The sequence below is a fragment of the Mustela erminea genome, chromosome 5 (genome assembly GCF_009829155.1).
Source record: "Mustela erminea isolate mMusErm1 chromosome 5, mMusErm1.Pri, whole genome shotgun sequence".
In the NCBI taxonomy this organism is placed as follows: domain Eukaryota; kingdom Metazoa; phylum Chordata; class Mammalia; order Carnivora; family Mustelidae; genus Mustela; species Mustela erminea.
This window is the reverse complement of record NC_045618.1, coordinates 54,441,818-54,459,668: the sequence shown is the minus strand read 5'-3', so window position 1 is coordinate 54,459,668 and position 17,851 is coordinate 54,441,818. Positions and strand designations below refer to the sequence as shown.

Here is a 17,851-nt window from a genome sequence, read left to right as displayed (position 1 = left end):
GAGGTTTAATTTTCTTTCTTTCTTTTTTTTTTAAGATTTTTATTTATTTATTTGATAGACAGAGATCACAAGTAGGCAGAGAGGCAGGCAGAGAGAGAGGGGGAAGCAGGCCCCCCGCTGAGCAGAGAACCCAATGCGGGGCTCGATCCCAGGACCCCGAGATCATGACCCGAGCCGAAGGCAGAGGCCTAAACCACTGAGCCACCCAGGCGCCCCGAGGTTTAATTTTCTATCAGCTTTAACCTTCTTCTGAATTGTTGGGCATATACTGCCTTGTATTATCTTTTCATTAATCAGCATATTATTTCAGAGAATATTTATAAGCACCTGTATGTGTCAATCCTATATGCTAGGCACTTGGGGATACACAAAGAACAGAACACAGTAGCTATTCTTGGGGACTTATAGCACATATGGGTAAAACAATTACATCATGGTGATTAGAGCACTATACAGTAGAGGTATAGACGAAGAGATACGGGAATGTGTAAAATACATTACATTCCATGAAGAATGTAATGGAGAAGCCATCAAGGAAGAAGTTAAGTTTCAACTTAGTCTTAAGGAGACTGTTCTTTTTTTTTTAAAGATTTTATTTATTTGACAGAGAGAGCGAGAGAGGGAATACAAGCAGGGGCAGTGGGAGATCGAAAAGCAGGCTTCCCGCTAAGCAGGGAGCCTGATGTGGGGCTCGATCCCAGGACCCTGGGATCATAACCTGAGCCAAAGGCAGATGCTTATCAACTGAGCCACCCAGGCACCCCTTAAGGAGACTGTTAAGTTGGAATGTTCTAGATCATGAATGGACATGTATGACCTGCTAAGCAGAATCAACTTTATTCTGCAAGCAAAGGGGAGACAATACAGTATTTTAAATGGGGGATTAAAAGGATGAGATTTATATTTGAGAAAAATTCCTCTAGGTGCTACTATAAGGGTGGCTTTAGGAGGCTAGACAAGAAGTAACAATAAACTATCCTGAACTAATGTAGTAGCAGTGAGGATGGGGAGAAGAGGGCAGATTTGAGAAATATTCTGAAGACTAAACAGTCAACAAGTGGTGCAAGAGAGGGAAAGAGGGGCAAAGAAAGGGATGGGGGAGTGTTTTACTACAGTGAAGGGAAAGAGCCAATACAGAAGAGGCGGGCAAGAAAAGCTCTAGAGCACAGGTGTACAGGTGTGTTACCTAAGAAGGATGAAGGTAAAGGACAGGTGTCAATATGGGTGCTGGGAAGAGGCATTTTGAAATTGAAGTTTACTCTGAGAAGTGTAACTTCAGTCATGTGCTGAATATAAGCGAATGGAGGGACTGGGGGCTTAACAAACACTTTAAGTTTTATGAGAAACTGAAAGGAGGCTAACTGGGATGACTCAGAAGGATTTCTGAATAGTGTTAACAGTACAGTTGAAGTTGGAAATGAATTTTTGGTGGCACCAATTTTCATAGCTGTGAGATAACCACCCCCGTGTCCCTACCCCAGCAACACAGATGCCAAGATTGAGAAATACAGGAAAAAGTAAACGAAAAAAAATTTGTTTAAAGAAAAGAGAATGAGGGGCGCCTGGGTGGCTCAGTGGTTAAAACCTCTGCCTTTGACTCAGGTCATGGTCCTGGGGTCCTGGGATCAAGTCCCATATCAGGCTCCCTGCTCAGAAGGAAGCCTGCTTCTCCTCCTCCGTCTCCCACTCCTCCTGCTTGTTTGTGCATTCTTTCTCTCTCTGAAAAATGAACAGATAACATCTTTAAAAAAAAAAAAAAAGAAAGAAAAGAGAATAAGAGGAAGCCCAGTAAGTCAACCCATGGGTGGTGGGGTGGGCAGGGTCAAGGTCCTATCTGCCATTTTAAGTGCTTTGAGGGCCAGAACTTTGTCTTAGTGTTGCTGTGACAATCGTAGCTCTTTGCAACATAGCAGTAGCTTGTACATGATATAAAATACTCAGTGTATGCTTGTTAATTGATGGATGATGAACTAATTTCAAAGAAAAATACCCAGAGATAGAAATTCAGGACCAGTTTCAATAAAAAGTTAATAATGGAAATAAAAATTTTAAAGCCATCATCAAAACACAAAATTTAAGATAAAACGAAAAACTTTCCTAGAAGTCAATGTAAAGAGAGAGGAACCGAGATCAGGTCCTGGAAATAATAGTGAGTAGAACAAAGTGCAAACACAGAAGGAAACAGAAAAAAAATCATTGAAAGAACTATGAAAGTACTGCTATCATGTCAAATTTCCCCGATAAAATCAGACACTAAAAGGGTAAGAAGAGTAGTAAAGGCAGAAAGTAGTAAAAATGCAGAGTCAGTGGGATCAGAGAACACTATACACAAATCCTGAAAAAAATGATGAGAATTCATTTAGCAATCTTCCTTCTGATCCATCAGATTTGTCGTGAAGAAAAGGTGGCAAGACAATAGCAGCCAGCAGGCAAGTAGCTGAAGCTGGAGCAGACCAAGAACCCAGGACTAGTCATGAGTCTTATCTAGGCCACTCAATCCTGACTCTTGCAGCAGAAACCCATTGTAGTGCAGGGAGGGGGACAGCCTGACGTTGCCTGATGTGGCCAGATGACAAACTGATGGCACTGGGAGGCAATGGGCTCTAGACAGAAGTGGAAGGAGACACTAGGTCATATAGGCAGATCTGTCACCAATGCTGAGAGCTCATCAAAAATATCCTTCAAATTCTGATGCATATGTCAAGTGTACGCATTAAATTAATAGAGACCCTTGAGGAAACCAGTACTATCTAGCAGAGTGTGCCAAGCAAAAGAAGTGTTTTTAGAAGACCACTTTTTTTTGGTTTGGAATTCAGATTTGTATAAAGAAATGACATAGGGGCGCCTGGGTGGCTCAGTGGATTGAGTCTCTGCCTTTGGCTCAGGTCACGGTTTCAGGGATCGAGCCCCAGTCATGGTCCCAGGGTCCTGGGACTGAGCCCTGCATCAGGTTCCCTGCTCTGCGAAAAGCCTGTTTTCCCTCTCCCACTCCCCCTGCTTGTGTTCCCTCTCTCTCTCTCTCTGTCAAAAAAATAAAATCTTTTAAAAAATTTATTAAGATAGGATTTACATACTACATAATTCACCCGTTAAGTGTTCAGTTCAATATTTAATATATTTGCATTGTTGTGCAACTGCCATCACGATCTAATTTTACATTTTGGTCACCATATCCATTAGCAGTCAATCTCCATCTCACTCCCCCACCTTACCCAGTCCAAAGCCACCACTAACCTACTTTCCTTTTTCTAAATTTGCTTATTCTGGACATCTCATATAAATGGAATTGTATAATAATTTCTTTTGTGACTGGCTTCTTTCACTTCACATAACATTTTCAAGATTCATTCGTATTGTAGGATATATCAGTATTTCACCTGATTTTGATTTTTATTTATTTTTTTTAGAGATTTTATTTATTTATTTCACAGAGAGAGAGAGAGAGATCACAAGTCAGCAGAGAGGCAGGCAGGGGTGGGGGGGGGGAGAAGCAGGCTCCCTGCAGAACAGAGATCCTGATGCAAGGCTTGATCCCAGGACCCTGAGATCATAATCTGAGCCAAAGACAGAGGCTTAACCCACTGAGCTACCCAGGCACCCCAGTATTTCACCTGGTTTTTATTGCCAAATAATATTCCATTATGTGGATATAACATATTTCATTTATATATTCATCATTTAGTGGACATTTGGGTTATTTCTCTATTTTTGGCTACTGTAAATAATGCTACTATGAACATTCCCATACAAGTTTCTGTGTGGACATATATTCTCATTTCTTTTGGGTATGTATCAAGGAACAGAATCACTGTGCCATATGGTAAGTCTATTTCTAGCTTTTTGAGGAGCTGGCAATCTATTTTCTCAAGTGGTCACACCATTTATGTTCCCACCATAAATATGAGTGCTTCAGTTTTTCCACATCCTTGTCAAACACTTGTAACTGTCCATCTTTTTATTAGAGTCATCCTCATGGATGTGAAGTGGTATCTCACTGAGGTTTTAATGTCCATTTCCCTGATGACTAATGATGTTGAACAACTTTATATGTGCTTACTGGAACTTTTTTTTCTCTCATCTCCATTTGAAAAGCTTTTCCCTCTTTTTCCTCCCATAATTTTGAGGTTTTCCTTCTACATCACTATTACTATTGAATTGTTCCCTGAACTATGTCCCTTTGGTTAACATTTACACAACACATTCCCAGGAGAGTCTGTCATTTCCTACTATTTCTATTTCTTTCCCCGCTGTGATCTCTCTTCCACCCCATTTATTTGGTGAAAAACCTTTCTTCTTATTATTGTTATTATCTTATAAATATTCTCAGAATATTTAAGGGGTTAAGTAGTAACATATTCTCTATGTAACATGCATCTCACTTGTGGAGATATCTTCACTACAAGTAAGGATTTGTTATTAACAGTCTTTTTCTCTTGGTAATCTGTGGATACTCTTCCACTGTCTCCTAATTTCCAGTGCCATGGATTAGAATTATGATATCAGTCTGACACTTTGTAGATAATATCCTGTTTTATCTGGACACCTCCCAGATGACTCCTTACAGTTTAAAAAATTTACCAGAATAACCCTAAGTTTGAGTTTTTCAGCACTGATCTTCCCTGGAACTTCTTTCTGCACACTGAAGTCTTTACCTCAGTAATTTTTTTCTATTCATTTAATTATTGCTTCTTTTACATTTGTTTCTTTTTCTGGAACTTGTATTAGCCACATTGGGTGCCCAAATCTACACTCCCAGTCTCTTTTTTTCAATTTCTTTGTAATTTTGGCTCTGTGCTTTGAAATATTTCTTCCAGGCCTGCCAGGCCAATAAATGATCACATATTCATTCCTTTATTCAATTACTATGCACTGCATGCTTATTATGTGCCAAGAAAGTGTTCTAGGCATTGGGTGTTGACAAGAGATTGGCAGTATATATGGAAGAAAAAGTTCCTGCCCTTACAGTGCTAACATTTTAATGGAGATAGTATATTTTTTTTAAAAAGTTTTTATAAAAAATAAAAATAAAAAATAAAAAAGTGTTTATACATGGATTGGGAGTCAGTATTAAGTATTTAGCTGGGAAATTACATTTTTTTGCTCTATAAACTTTTTTTGCACTTCACTTGAACTTCCTTAAATACTTCTGTTATTTATTATTTTCATATTCAAGTTACTGTCTCCTTCAGCATTTCTATTTAGCTACTCTACCACACTGTTTATTCTAAGTGATCTTTCTCTTTCTGGTTGCCTGGCTTCCCGACATGGGCTCTTCTCCTTTATTATCTCAGAGGGGCTTAGGTTTCATTGACAAAGGACCACAAGTGACTGGAAGCAGTCTCCAGAGAATGAAGAGACAAAGCAGGCATAATGCCCGTAGATGGGCAGTCCAGTGGGCAAGCCTTATACAGGCCCACGAGGAAGCCTCCCAGTGTTCAGGTCACATTACATCTCCCAGCCTCAGAAACAGAGCTATCAGTCCCCTGGCTCTTTTCCTTTCTTCTCTCCTCCAAGAGTCCATGGATCTATACCAAGCCAAGCTCTTTCCTGGATCTGCCATTGTTATCCTCATCCAAGGCTCTTGTCCAGCCCCTGAGGAACAAGTCCTGTGCCATCTCTCACTAACAGATCACCCACAGAGCCCAGGGCTCACTTGCACCTAACTGGTCACTGGATCCAGGGGCCATCTGGCTCACATAAGGCTGTAATAAGGAATAATTATGTGGAATAAAGGTCATATAAGGCAGGTTGGAATCAGGAACAGAGGGATGGTGGGATTTCACCTTCCCAGAACCTCCTCTGAAAAGTACATTTTGTTTACAGACTAATACTAAAAACACTCAAATCCTGGCAAATAGGTCAAAAAATTAAAAAGCCTCTGTTAAGTCCAAATATCTGTGGGTTCTATCATTTTCAACTATTGCCCTTAATGCTAAGCTCTGAGAGAGAAGGAAGATCTTAATGTTACTTGGATTTAAAGGATATTGACTAGATGGAGGAATGAATCATAAAATAACTATGTTACATAAAGGAAGTCAGACAGAGGAGAGTACATTCTCTATTATTCCATATAGAATTCTAGGAAATGCAAACTCATGTATAGTTACAGAAAGCAGATCAGTGGTTGCCTGGAGACCAAGGAATTAGGTGAGTGGGTTACAAAAGGGTACAAGGAAACTTTTGGAGACAATGGAAATGTTCATTATCTTGATTATGATAACTGTTTCAGGGGTATATACAGATGTCAAACTCATCAAAATGTATACTTTAAATATGTGCAATCTATTTTATATCAGCTATACTTCTATAAAACTTTATTTTTTTATAATTTTTAAATTTTTTATTAACATATTATTAACATATAATGTATTATTAGCCCAAGGTTTTGTGAATCGCCAGGTTTACACACTTCATACTTTCCCCAATGTCCATAACCCCACCACCCTCTCCCTACCCCCCTACTTTAATAAAACTTTAAAAGAAATATTGGTAGGGAAAAATATTTGCAATTTAAATCACAAAGAGCTCATATCCCTAAATATAAAGAACATGTAAAGATAAAGAAAAACACCAACAGGTAAGAGGTATGAATAGAAAGTCACTGAGCTTTTGTGAGTTTGAAATTTTCCATAATAAAATAAAAATAGGTAATTTTCAAAAAATATTAACATACTATCCCTAGCCCTCATATAATTCACAATATGGTTGAAGAGAATAATTACAAAGACATTCCAAGTTCAGGCCATACTACCAAGTATATGTGCTGATGGATATGGATTGATGCAATAATCAAAGTGGGGGTAGAGGATCAGGCAAGTCATCTTGGTCTTCAGATGATTTGAGTCTGTACATTTTTTTGTGGTACACAGGAAGTAGGCAGAAGAGAAAAAAGAGTTCAGATGAAAAATATATGAACAAAGGTGATGTGACGGGGGAAAGATAAAGACAGCTTTTGGAAAGGACTTACTACAGGTTCACCATTCTTAATAAAACCATCGAAATCTCCTGTCACCAAAGGCTCGATGTAGTGGAAGGAACCCACAGGAAAGAAAAGGAAATCTAATTTATTATGTGAAGGTATGGAATGGATCAAAATCATTTCCACTATTCATGCAGCCATAGTCAATCTTTACCATGTCTTTGCTCTATCTATATTAGCATTTTTCTTTAAACAGACTTGTCTTTTTACATAGCTCATTCTAAGATCCATGAAAAGAAATATAATTTTTTCGGGACGCCTGGGTGGCTCAGTTGGTTAAGCAGCTGCCTTCGGCTCAGGTCATGATCCCAGCGTCCTGGGATCGAGTCCCACATTGGGCTCCTTGCTCAGCGGGGAGTCTGCTTCTCCCTCTGTCTCTGCCTGCCATTCTGTCTGCCTGTGTTCATGCTCTCTCTCTCTCTCTCTGACAAATAAAAATAAAAAATTTAAAAAAAGAAAAGAAATATAATTTTTTCTAATACACTAAAATAAGCTCCTCTTTGATACATTCAGTAGTATATATAGTCTTAAAAGTTATATTAAAATTATTTCACTTACTCCATATGCCCATCATTAACACATAGTCTTTAATGAAGCCTCTATTCCTATCTCACTGATAAGTATACATCTCCCCAGAAATTTCAGAAGCAGAGGGCTAGTAAAGGATTGTCAGAGTAAACTAGTTTCATTGCTTGTTCAGATTTCTCAATTTTCAGCATCATTTGAAAGAGTATTCTACATGTGGAAATATTCTACACCAAATCTGAAAAAAAAAAAAATCTAACACATGAAAAGGCAGAAGCAGCAATTAACCTTCAATTAATTTTGAGAAATACACAGAGACAAAAGAAACAGAACCTAAGAAGAATTAGTAACGACTGAGACAACAGAGCAATAAATAATTATGTGACTATTTAAAGTAGAGGGACAGTGTAGTGTAGTGAAAAGAAAAAAGGCCTTCAAGTCACAGAGATCCTCGTCTGAATTCCGTGTCTATCACTTATGACAGCCTATCTGACTTCTTGGCACCTAATTTTCCTCATTGTTACATTGGGGATAATGGTTACCTGTCCTGACTGTTGTGAGGATTAAATAAGCCAGTATTTGTAACATGCCTGGTACACTCCAGGTACCAGGAGTACCATAATGTTGATGACATTTTGTAATGTAAAGTCATTCCCTTTTTCAATGTGGCAAACCAATACATGCTAAATTCTTTAAATTTACCAGCTTACAATCTATTTTGTAACCTATGCCAAATGTCTAAATTCAATCTGAAATGTGAAACTGGATTTTACAATATGCTACAACTACACTTAATATTTTTATAACCCTAAACTAAATGTTGCTTTGAGTATAGAATATAAGAATATTAAGCAGTATGCATGTATATATATTTTGAAGAAATTTTATCTTTATACCATTAAATGAATTCCAATCTGGTGTATACCCTTTGGGGCAAAAGTAGTAGGTGGTACACAGAGGGATGGACATGAAGCAAGGAAAACTGGGGAAAGATTCTTAAAAAAACTCTTTTAAGAGTATTGAAATTCATCGGGCTCTCTGCTCAGCAGGGAGCCTGCTTCCCTCTCTCTCTCTCTCTGCCTGCCTCTCCGACTATTTGTGATTTCTCTCTGTCAAATAAATAAATAAAATCTTAAAAAAAAAAAAAAAGAGTACTGAAATTCAGGAAGTTGTTCTTTCTGACAATGATGGAATATTAGGGGCTCAGAAGGAAGGCAGAAAAACACGTCTCACTGAGTCATATTTAAGGAAAACTCCTGACCCTCATATTTTAATTTTTTTAAAGATGTTTAAATTTATTTATTTGACAGACAGAGATCACAAGTAGGCAGAGAGGCAGGCAGAGAGAGAGAGGAGGAAGCAGGCTCCCCGCTGAGCAGAGAGCCCGATGCAGGGCTCGATCCCAGGACCTGAGATCATGACCTGAGCAGAAGGCAGAGGCTTTAACCCCCTGAGCCACCCAGGCGCCCCGACCCTCCTATTTTAAAACAGCAAATCTGATATTTTCTTAGTTGGGTCGGTAAAACCCCACTGAACAGTTAAAAGGGCACTCGCGTGCGCGCACACACACACACACACACAAACACTCTTACATCTTTACCACAGAATGTGTATATATATGTAATTTTTTAATTTTCGTTTTTTAATTTTTTATTTTAAGTAGACTCCACACCCACTATGTGGCTTGAACTCACAACCCTGAAATCAGGAGTCTTATGCTCTACCAGCTGAGCCAGCGAAATGCTCCCTGAAAAGACAAAGAAATTCTTTGTCTACTTCAACCTATTTCACTGTTAGTCAGTAAAAGAAAGAAGTCATATCACCTTCTTTAGAACATAAACTTTCATGGGTAATAAGCAGAATAGCAGTCTAACAGCTTGTGGATTCTTAACAAAATTTAAACTCTATTTAACACAAAGTCTCTCTTTCAATCCATTTGGATTACTTGACAGTTAATGTCTGGAGATGCTGTTCAATACCAACACAGGTTCCTTTCTCTACTGTTACAAATCTGATTCTGAAACTATCCTTAGAGTCCTATTTCAAAGGAAGAGGAAATCTTCCAGTCTGCTATCTGTATCACGGTAAATCCAGCAAGGGAAATCTGCTTAATCCATGGACACTATAAGAAGATCTAAGGAGCTAGGGAGAAGATCTGGAATAATTATTTCAAAGAAATACTTCAACAAACTCAGTAAATACTTAAATAAGTGAAAAGAATGAAACATTTATACCTGATTAAGTAAATGTAATAAACAATAACATTCAGTTGCACTGTTCCTATAAAAACTATCACAGATTTGGTAACACACCAAAGCCTGTGGATACATGAGCATCAAGATATAAAATAACTGGGGCACCTGGGTGGCTCAGTGGGTTGAGCCGCTGCCTTCAGCTCAGGTCATGATCTCAGGGTCCTGGGATCGAGTCCCGCATCGGGCTCCTGCTCGGCAGACAGCCTGCTTCTCTCCCTCTCTCTCTCTCTCTCTCTCTCTCTGCCTGCCTCTCTGCCTACTTGTAATCTCTCTCTGTCAAATAAATAAATAAATAAAAATCTTTAAAAAAAAAAAAAAAAAGATATAAAATAACTTACTCTTAAAAAACTATGATTGGCATCATGGTGTGACGGGAAGCACATAAAATTTATAAGTCTGAACACCGGCTCTGCTACTACTCACCATGTAGCCAGAGGCAAGTACTTACTGAACACAGCCTTGGTTTCTTTATCTCTAAAAAGGCATTAACATTCACTATCCCATAGAGTAAGGAGAAGATGAAATTGATAATTCTTCCTTAAGTAGCTTCATCTCTTGGCTCCCTTCACACATCTAATATGCTAACTTAAACTTTTTAAATTTCCCACCTGCGCTGTACCTTCTTCTCATACCTTCTATTGTTTTAATATTACTTGTAATCTTTTCTAGACTGATTCAAAAATCAGTTGTATCCCAACATCTGAGGTACCTGTCTAGAGTCCCCTCTAGGCAATATTATTATTCTCTCCATCACCTGTTACCCAAAGCTGTTTCTTTTTGTTTTTATTAAACCACTAGTCACAATAAGTAAAAGGTAGCTCTTATTTTTAGGATGCTGTGTCACACATGTGTTAAGTGCTTTATATTCATTTTTCCCATGTAATTCACAACTACCATGTAAAGTAGGTACTGTTATTCCTTTTATCAAAGAGTAAAGTAAGGTTAGAGAACTTAACTTGCTCAAAGTCACTCAAGTAATAATTAATACAAATTATCACTACTCTTAATTAGCAATAATTAGTAGGACTGGGATTCAAAGCCAGGTCCTTGGCTCCAAAGCCATTCTGCTGCCTTTGGTGGGACTTACACTTCTGTGCCTTGTAGCCTTCAGAAAAAAGTACAACACCTGGCATGGTATTTGCACTGAACATGTGTTTAGTGAATTTAAAAGGCAGAGAAAAAAGTCCTATTTACTGAAATAGCCTCTTATGTGCATTTCACTGATTTTGGAGATACACAAATGATATAACAAGGTCTCTATGACCTCAAGGACTAGTCAGCTGGGGGAAGAGAGACAAGTATAACACATAATGCAATACAGATGTGTTTCATAGGACTTTTATGGACAGGCTGCTGGGAAAACACAGGACGGGGGCACCTAAACTGAACAGGGAAGGAGGAAAACAATCAATCAAGAACGATGTTAGGAAGGGTGCCTGGATGGCTCAGTCGCTTATGCATCTACTTTAGCTCAGGTTATGATCCCAGGCGCTTCCTGTTCAGTGGGGAGTCTGCTTCTCCCTCTGCACTCTCCCTCTGCACTCTACCCCTGCTTGTGTGCACACTCTCTCTCAAATGAAGTTAAAAAAGAAAGATGTTAGGAAGTCTGAGTTTCCATTTTTCCCTTCAAAACTAATTAAGCAGGGTTTTAAAAGATCGGTATTCTAGGAGCTAGCATGGCAGGGATCAAGGTACTTCTTAAAATTAGATTATGTCTATATTCATATTTCTACTTTATCTCAAATTGCCTGTCTAGTTCAAATAAATCTCACCTTTGAAAAAACATATTTTAAGGGCGCCTGGGTGGCTCAGTTGGTTGAGTCTGCCTTCAGCTCAGGTCATGATCCCAGGGTTCTGGGATCGAGTCCCGCATTGGGCTCCCTGCTCAGAGGGGAGTCTGCTTCTCCCTCTCCCACCCCCCCTGCTTGTGTTCCCTCTCTTGCTGTATCTCTCTGTCAAATAAATAAAATCTTTAAAAAACATTTTAAAGAAGGATTTTGCTTTCTAAATATGTTGCATTTATATGACAGTATGTATTTTTCTCTCTTCACAGATACAGACAGAAAAAGAAGGAAAAGAGTAACTGGTTACAAAACTGGCTAGTGTTAGAAGTGCTTGTCATAAAACGATGAACAATTTAGATTTTAACTCAGAAGAACAGGGGGCTAAAACTTATTACATTTTAAACAACTGCTCTCAAAACACCATCTATAGTCAAAAATGTCATAATCCTAAAAAACAAACAAAAAACCTTTTAACTAAGTTTAATTAAGTTTGCCCCATATGTTTCCCTAATTTGGCCCTACAATAAAGAAAATACAATTTAGATAATATATTCCCATCAGTTGTTCACTTACCAAACAACAGTTCATTCAAGTGGACACTTTCAGGCTGTCATGGAAAACGCCAAAATAAAAAGCCTTATTAAATTCAAGTTAGATTATATCTGTCACTTCTTCTTTGCCCAAAGCAATAACTACGGAAGAACATAAATTAAGCCTAGCATGTCACTTATTACAAAGTTGGCTACTATCAAAAATGTTTTACAACTTCTCTAGGTAGTTGCTAATGGATTAAATGACTTCAACACTATTGTAATTTAAGTAAAGTAGATTTCACCAAACATGATGGGACCAGTAAGGATGAAATAATAAAAGAGTAGAGATGGTGAAGAAAGGAAATAAAAACCAATGAGAAGTGAAATGAGATACAGATAGACTTTGCTTCTTTGCATTTTGTGAAATTAAGACAATAGCAAAGCCAAAAGCCTAAAGGGATTAAAATCTAAAGGCAGCAAACATAAGCAACTAAGAAATTTTAACTTAAAACACACACAATCAGGAAAAGAAAACCTTAACTTCTTTGCACTAAAGTTGGGGAGAATCGGGTTCAAGCTCAAAGTAGGCTAACACTTCAACTTATCACCCTTGACTATACAGCAAAATGAAAATAACCTGGCGAAGATTTTCCATAAAATCCTAACTCTCAGGGGCAGCTGGGTTGCTCAGTAGGTTAATCCTCTACCTTTGGCTCAGGCCATGATCTCAGGGTCCTGGGACTGAGCGCCGCACGGGTCTCTCCGCTCAGCGGGGAGCTTCCCCCCTCTGACCCGCCCCATCTGCCTCTCTGCCTACTTATGATCTCTGTTTGTCAAATATATACATAAAATCTTTAAAAAAAAAATCATATCTCCCCCTGGTAAATTCTCTCACTAGAAGGAAAAAAAAAAGGCATTTTTAAATAGTCCTTGTCTGTTAAGTTAGAGATTCTTAAAATTCATAAAGAGACGAGACAGTAAATAGCAGTTAACAGAAAGGAATTATGTGTTACTTGCTATAAAGAAAAGTTAGATTCATGGAATTAAAGGAATTCTGAGAGATTATTCTCTTAACCTTTACTCAGAGACAAGAGAATTTTTTTTGACAATTTTTGAAACATATAGTTTTAAAAAATAAAAGGCTTCAAACTACACCTGTATTTAATGCAGTATCAGCGCTATAACTGCATGTTTAAAAATTCAAAACCACAATTCCCCCAGCAAGTCTAACTGTTACCGCTTAGAGAAAATAATAGGGATAATCACATTCATCAAACTTACTAAACCTAATGCTAGGATAGTCAGCATAATGATCATATTGTACTTCTTTCATTAAAGAGCTCTTAGATTATTTGCTACTGAATTAATGTTTAACTGGTAAACTGAGGCAAAATACTGAATAACCTTAAAAGTCACAAGTGCAGAGTCTACTGCACAAAACTACTGAACCATATACTCTTCCCCTTTATGTACTTTTCCAGATAAAATTTAAACTGTCCGAGCAAAAGGTGCAACTTAAATTCCGCATAAATTGACTTCTACTGTGGCTTTCTTTTTGCTTTAGAAGTCTTTTCTTACATTGCCACTGATTCAATTTCACCTGTAGGTAATGAACACAGAACTCATTGTGGGGAAAACCAACCAGAATGTGAAAAGAAAGAAGTTATCAGATATACAAGAGAGTAAAAACAGTTGATTGAGAAAGACTTTACCACAATACTTTCTCTCCTTAATATTTTAGTTAACCATTTTTTTCACAAAGACCCCATTGGTTCCAAAAGCTCCTAAACCGAGTACTCACCTAGTTCATCCGAATGCTGAATCAGGGCTTTTATTTCTGCTAGGCTGGACTCTCTCTCTTTGGGGACCGAAGCTGCTGCCCCCTCCTCTGGGTCCTCTACCTTTGTCACCGTAAAGTGCGGCATTGTTACAGTTAGGAATTCTTCGCTCTTGCTGTGAACTTCCTTCCAGTCTACTTTCCCTGCCTACCTCTTACTGTGCCCCTTCCCAACTCTAATCACTGCCTACGGGAGACCGGGACTCGGAATAGGGAAGTACTTTCTCATCACGTGACCTACAGCCCCAAGGGAGTGGAACGCTGAAAGACACGCCTTCCACGGTGTTTATCATTCACTCAAAGGATTAAGCACTCCACCCCTTACTTATGGTTGTTAAGCTCAAGAATCCCAAGAACTGTTTAGGCAGCGTTCCCAGAGCTGCCAAAAGCTGAGAGTGGGCAGAATTCATGAACTGCCGCCCACTGTGCACTCACCCACGCATTTCCTTAACTCAAGTTATTTCCAAACCTAAGTGCTCGTCATGATCTCAGCCTCTGCCCTCATATTTCACCCGAGAAAGATTAAGGAACAGCTCATTATACAAACTTTCCTTTTAAAGAAAAACTGGCACTACATCAATTTAGAAAATGAAACAAATTATATATAAGCTTCTGTTGTTGCTTTATTTTAAAGCATATGAAAAATAGTAATTTCTTAGTGTTCAGATGAGAACACTAATTCCACAAGCATTCAGTGAATGTCTACATATTTTATACAAGGCATAGTTCTAGACACTGCAGTGTATACCACGATATCCAAGAAGGGACATTAATATTCCCAAAAGTCCAACTTCGTTTTAAAAGAGCAAAACGTTTTTAAAGAGAATAGTTCAGACTTTTTCATTGTACGGGGAGAACAAACATAGTATTTAAAATAAAAGAAATTCAAGGAAATCCCTCTAATTAAGAGGTGTACAGTTCCTTCAACACATTTAACATATTTAATTCTTGGTGTGTTATATCAGATAACTGTATCAAGTGCTCAGTTGATAACTTTAACTTTAGAGTATCTCTGAACTTAGATAAGGGAGTTCAGTAAATTGAGCCCTGTGTTAACTTCCATGTTGATGATGTAATATAAGGGCTTTGTTGCTGGTAACACCTGACTTGTAAGACTGCACTAAATTTAACAGAGAAGGAATGATAGTTTACAATCCTCATTTATTCCTACACTATTTCTAAAAGAAAGTCAATAGCTGTTGAAGACCGACTTTGTACTCTGAACTGCACTAGAAACTTTCCATTATGATTTCATTTAATCAGCACAGAAACATTAGGCTAAGAAACTTGCTCAAAGTCACAGAGTTTATAAACAGTGAAGCCCAACCTAAAAACCTGAAGTACCCTTGTTAGTACGTGGCATAGAAGTTTCATACAAAGAAAACTCATATACACCCCCCAACTTTTATTTCATGGGTTCCTGTATAGCACTGATTTGTAATCTGGGCTGCACACTGGAATCAACTGAGGAGATTTGAGAACTACTGAGGTCTGGGTCCTATCCTTGATACTCTGATTTAACTGCTCTGGAGTAAAACCTAGGCAATAAGACTTTTAAAAGCTCCCCTACCTCTCAGATGGTTTTAACAACAGTCAAAGTTGCAAATTACTAGGATTTGGGAAAGAGAAAAGTTCATAACCTAAGAAATCTTTGTAAGTATTTTATCTTTGAGAGAAACCCAAGTCAGTTGTAGTGCACCCTTCGTGATTTTTCCATACATAACAACTCAGGTAGCTACTCTACTAATTTTTTCAAAGTAACTTATCTATTAAATTGTCAAAGATTTCAATATCATACTTTCAGTTCCAAATTCTTTAATATTTCATTACCACTGGATATTTCCAATGGGATCTTGCCTTTCATATTTACTTAATAAAGAGACCTGATCTATGGCTAATCATCTACAGTTGAACACCAACAATGACTTTTATAATCTGCATACAGCTCGTGCATATGAGCATATGTCAAATGTTACCCTGTTGCTTCTCCCTTTAAAAAAAAATCCTCAAACTAAAGAAATAGGAAGATAACACATTCCTGTTAATCTGTGACAGGAGTATTTATTTACCAACTTAATGCTTTGGTACCATAGTGCTCAGCAATTTTAAAATCGTTCTCTTGTAGAGTGGACTGTAGATAAAAGTGCAGGAGCATAAAAAATTGAGAGCAAAGTTAAAGTAATACAGAAAAAATTTGGAGGAGAACTGGCAAAGCTGAGGGGAGTGCTGTGTGTGGAGTGATTAGATGGAGATGGTAGGATGTAAGAAATAGGTATTTAGGAATGCCTGGGTGGCAAGCATCCAACTCTTGGTATCGGCTCAGGTCTGATCTCAGAATCCTGAGATCGAGTTCCTTCTTACTCCTCCAAACAACGTGCTCAATGTGGTGTCTGCTTGGGTTTCTCTCCCTCTTCCCTTGCTTCCCCCTTCCTTAGAGTGTACACACTCTCTCTAATAAATCTTTTTTAAAAATTAGAAATAGCTATTTAAAGTACAGTAAACTATCACAATGGGGGTACCTGGCTGGCTCAGTTGGTAGAGCATGGGATTCGTGATCTTGGTGTTTTAAGCTGGAGCCCTATATTTGGTGTAGATTACTTGAAGAATAAATAAAATTGCAAAAAAAAAAAAAAAAACCCACTACCAAAATGAGGTACCACTGCATACCCACTATGACGGCTAAAATTAGTAAGTCTAAAAACACCAAATCTGGTGAGAATGTGAAACAAAGGGTGCTTTTTTATACATTGTTACTGGGTGTAAATTGGTTTACTCATTTTGTTAAAAGATCTACCATTGTCCCCTATAAGCCAGCAACTGCACTCCTGGGTATTTATTTCCGCAAAATGAAAACATATTCCCACAAAAGGACTTGTCTGAGAATATTCATTGCAGTATAATTAACAATAACACCAAACTGGAAACAAACAAGATATATACCCACAGAAGAATGGATAAACAAAGTATGATATATTCACACAAAAGATTAGTATTCAGCTATAAAAATGGCTCAGTGATACATGTAACAATATGGATGAGTCTCAAAAACATTATAGTAAGTAAAAGAAGCCATAAAGAGGGGTGCCTGCGTGGCTCAGTCAGTTAAGCAGCTGCTTGCAGCTCAGGTCACAATACGAGGGGCCTGGGATGGAGCCCCCATCAGGCTTACTGTTCAGCGGAGAGCCTGCTTCTCCCTCTCCCTGTGCCTGCTGTTCTGCCTACTTGTGCTATCTCTCTGTCAAATTAAAAAAATAAAAACTTAAAAAAAGGGGGGGGTGGGGCGCCTGGGTGGCTCAGTGGGTTAAGCCTCTGCCTTGAGCTCAGGTCATGATCTCAGGGTCCTGGGATGGAGTCCCACGTCTCAGGCTCTCTGCTCAGCAGGGAGCCTGCTTCCTTCCCCCTCTCTCTCTTCCTGTTTCTCTGCCTACTTGTGATCTCTGCCAAATAAATAAATAAATGCCTTAAAAGAGGGCACAATATATGAATCCATTATATGAGGTTTTAGAACAGGCAAAACTAATCTATGGTGCAAAAAAACTAGGACAATGGTTGCCTCTGGGTGTATGGGAGTGTGACAGAAATTCCCAATGTGAAAGTAATATTCTATATCTTGTTAGAGTTTATTCCATAGGCATATGCATCCATCAAAATTTAATTGATGTTCACTTAAAATTAGTGTAATTCATTATATGAAAACTTTGCTTAAAAAAGAAAAAAAAAAAGCTGCAGGGGTACCTGAGTGGTTCAGTTGGTTGGTTAAGCATCTGCCTTTGGCTCAGATCACGATCTCAAGGTCCTAGGACTGAGGTCCCAGGATCAAGCCCCAAGTCAGGCTCCCTGCTCAGTGGGGAGCCTGCTTCTCTTCTCTCCCTCTGCCCCTAATCCTGGCTGTGTTCTCTTGCTGTCAAATAAATAAATAAAATCCCAAAAGAAAAAAG

The 17,851-nt window shown here is 38.3% G+C and overlaps 1 protein-coding gene across 4 annotated transcripts in view; it reads right to left on the bottom strand.

The window, feature by feature from the left end:
* The window catches only part of SLC12A6 (solute carrier family 12 member 6), a 91,780-nt gene that overhangs the window by 58,374 nt on the left and 15,555 nt on the right, over window positions 1-17,851 (bottom strand). Inside the window, exon 1 of one of the 4 annotated variants that reach the window (XM_032343172.1) lies at window positions 13,878-14,435. The exons of the other annotated variants lie outside the window; for them this stretch is intronic. Coding sequence (XP_032199063.1) covers window positions 13,878-14,001 — 124 coding nt within the window. The 5' untranslated portion in view covers window positions 14,002-14,435. Of the gene's footprint in view, window positions 1-13,877; window positions 14,436-17,851 lie in introns of those variants that run through there. 4 annotated transcript variants of the gene reach the window in all.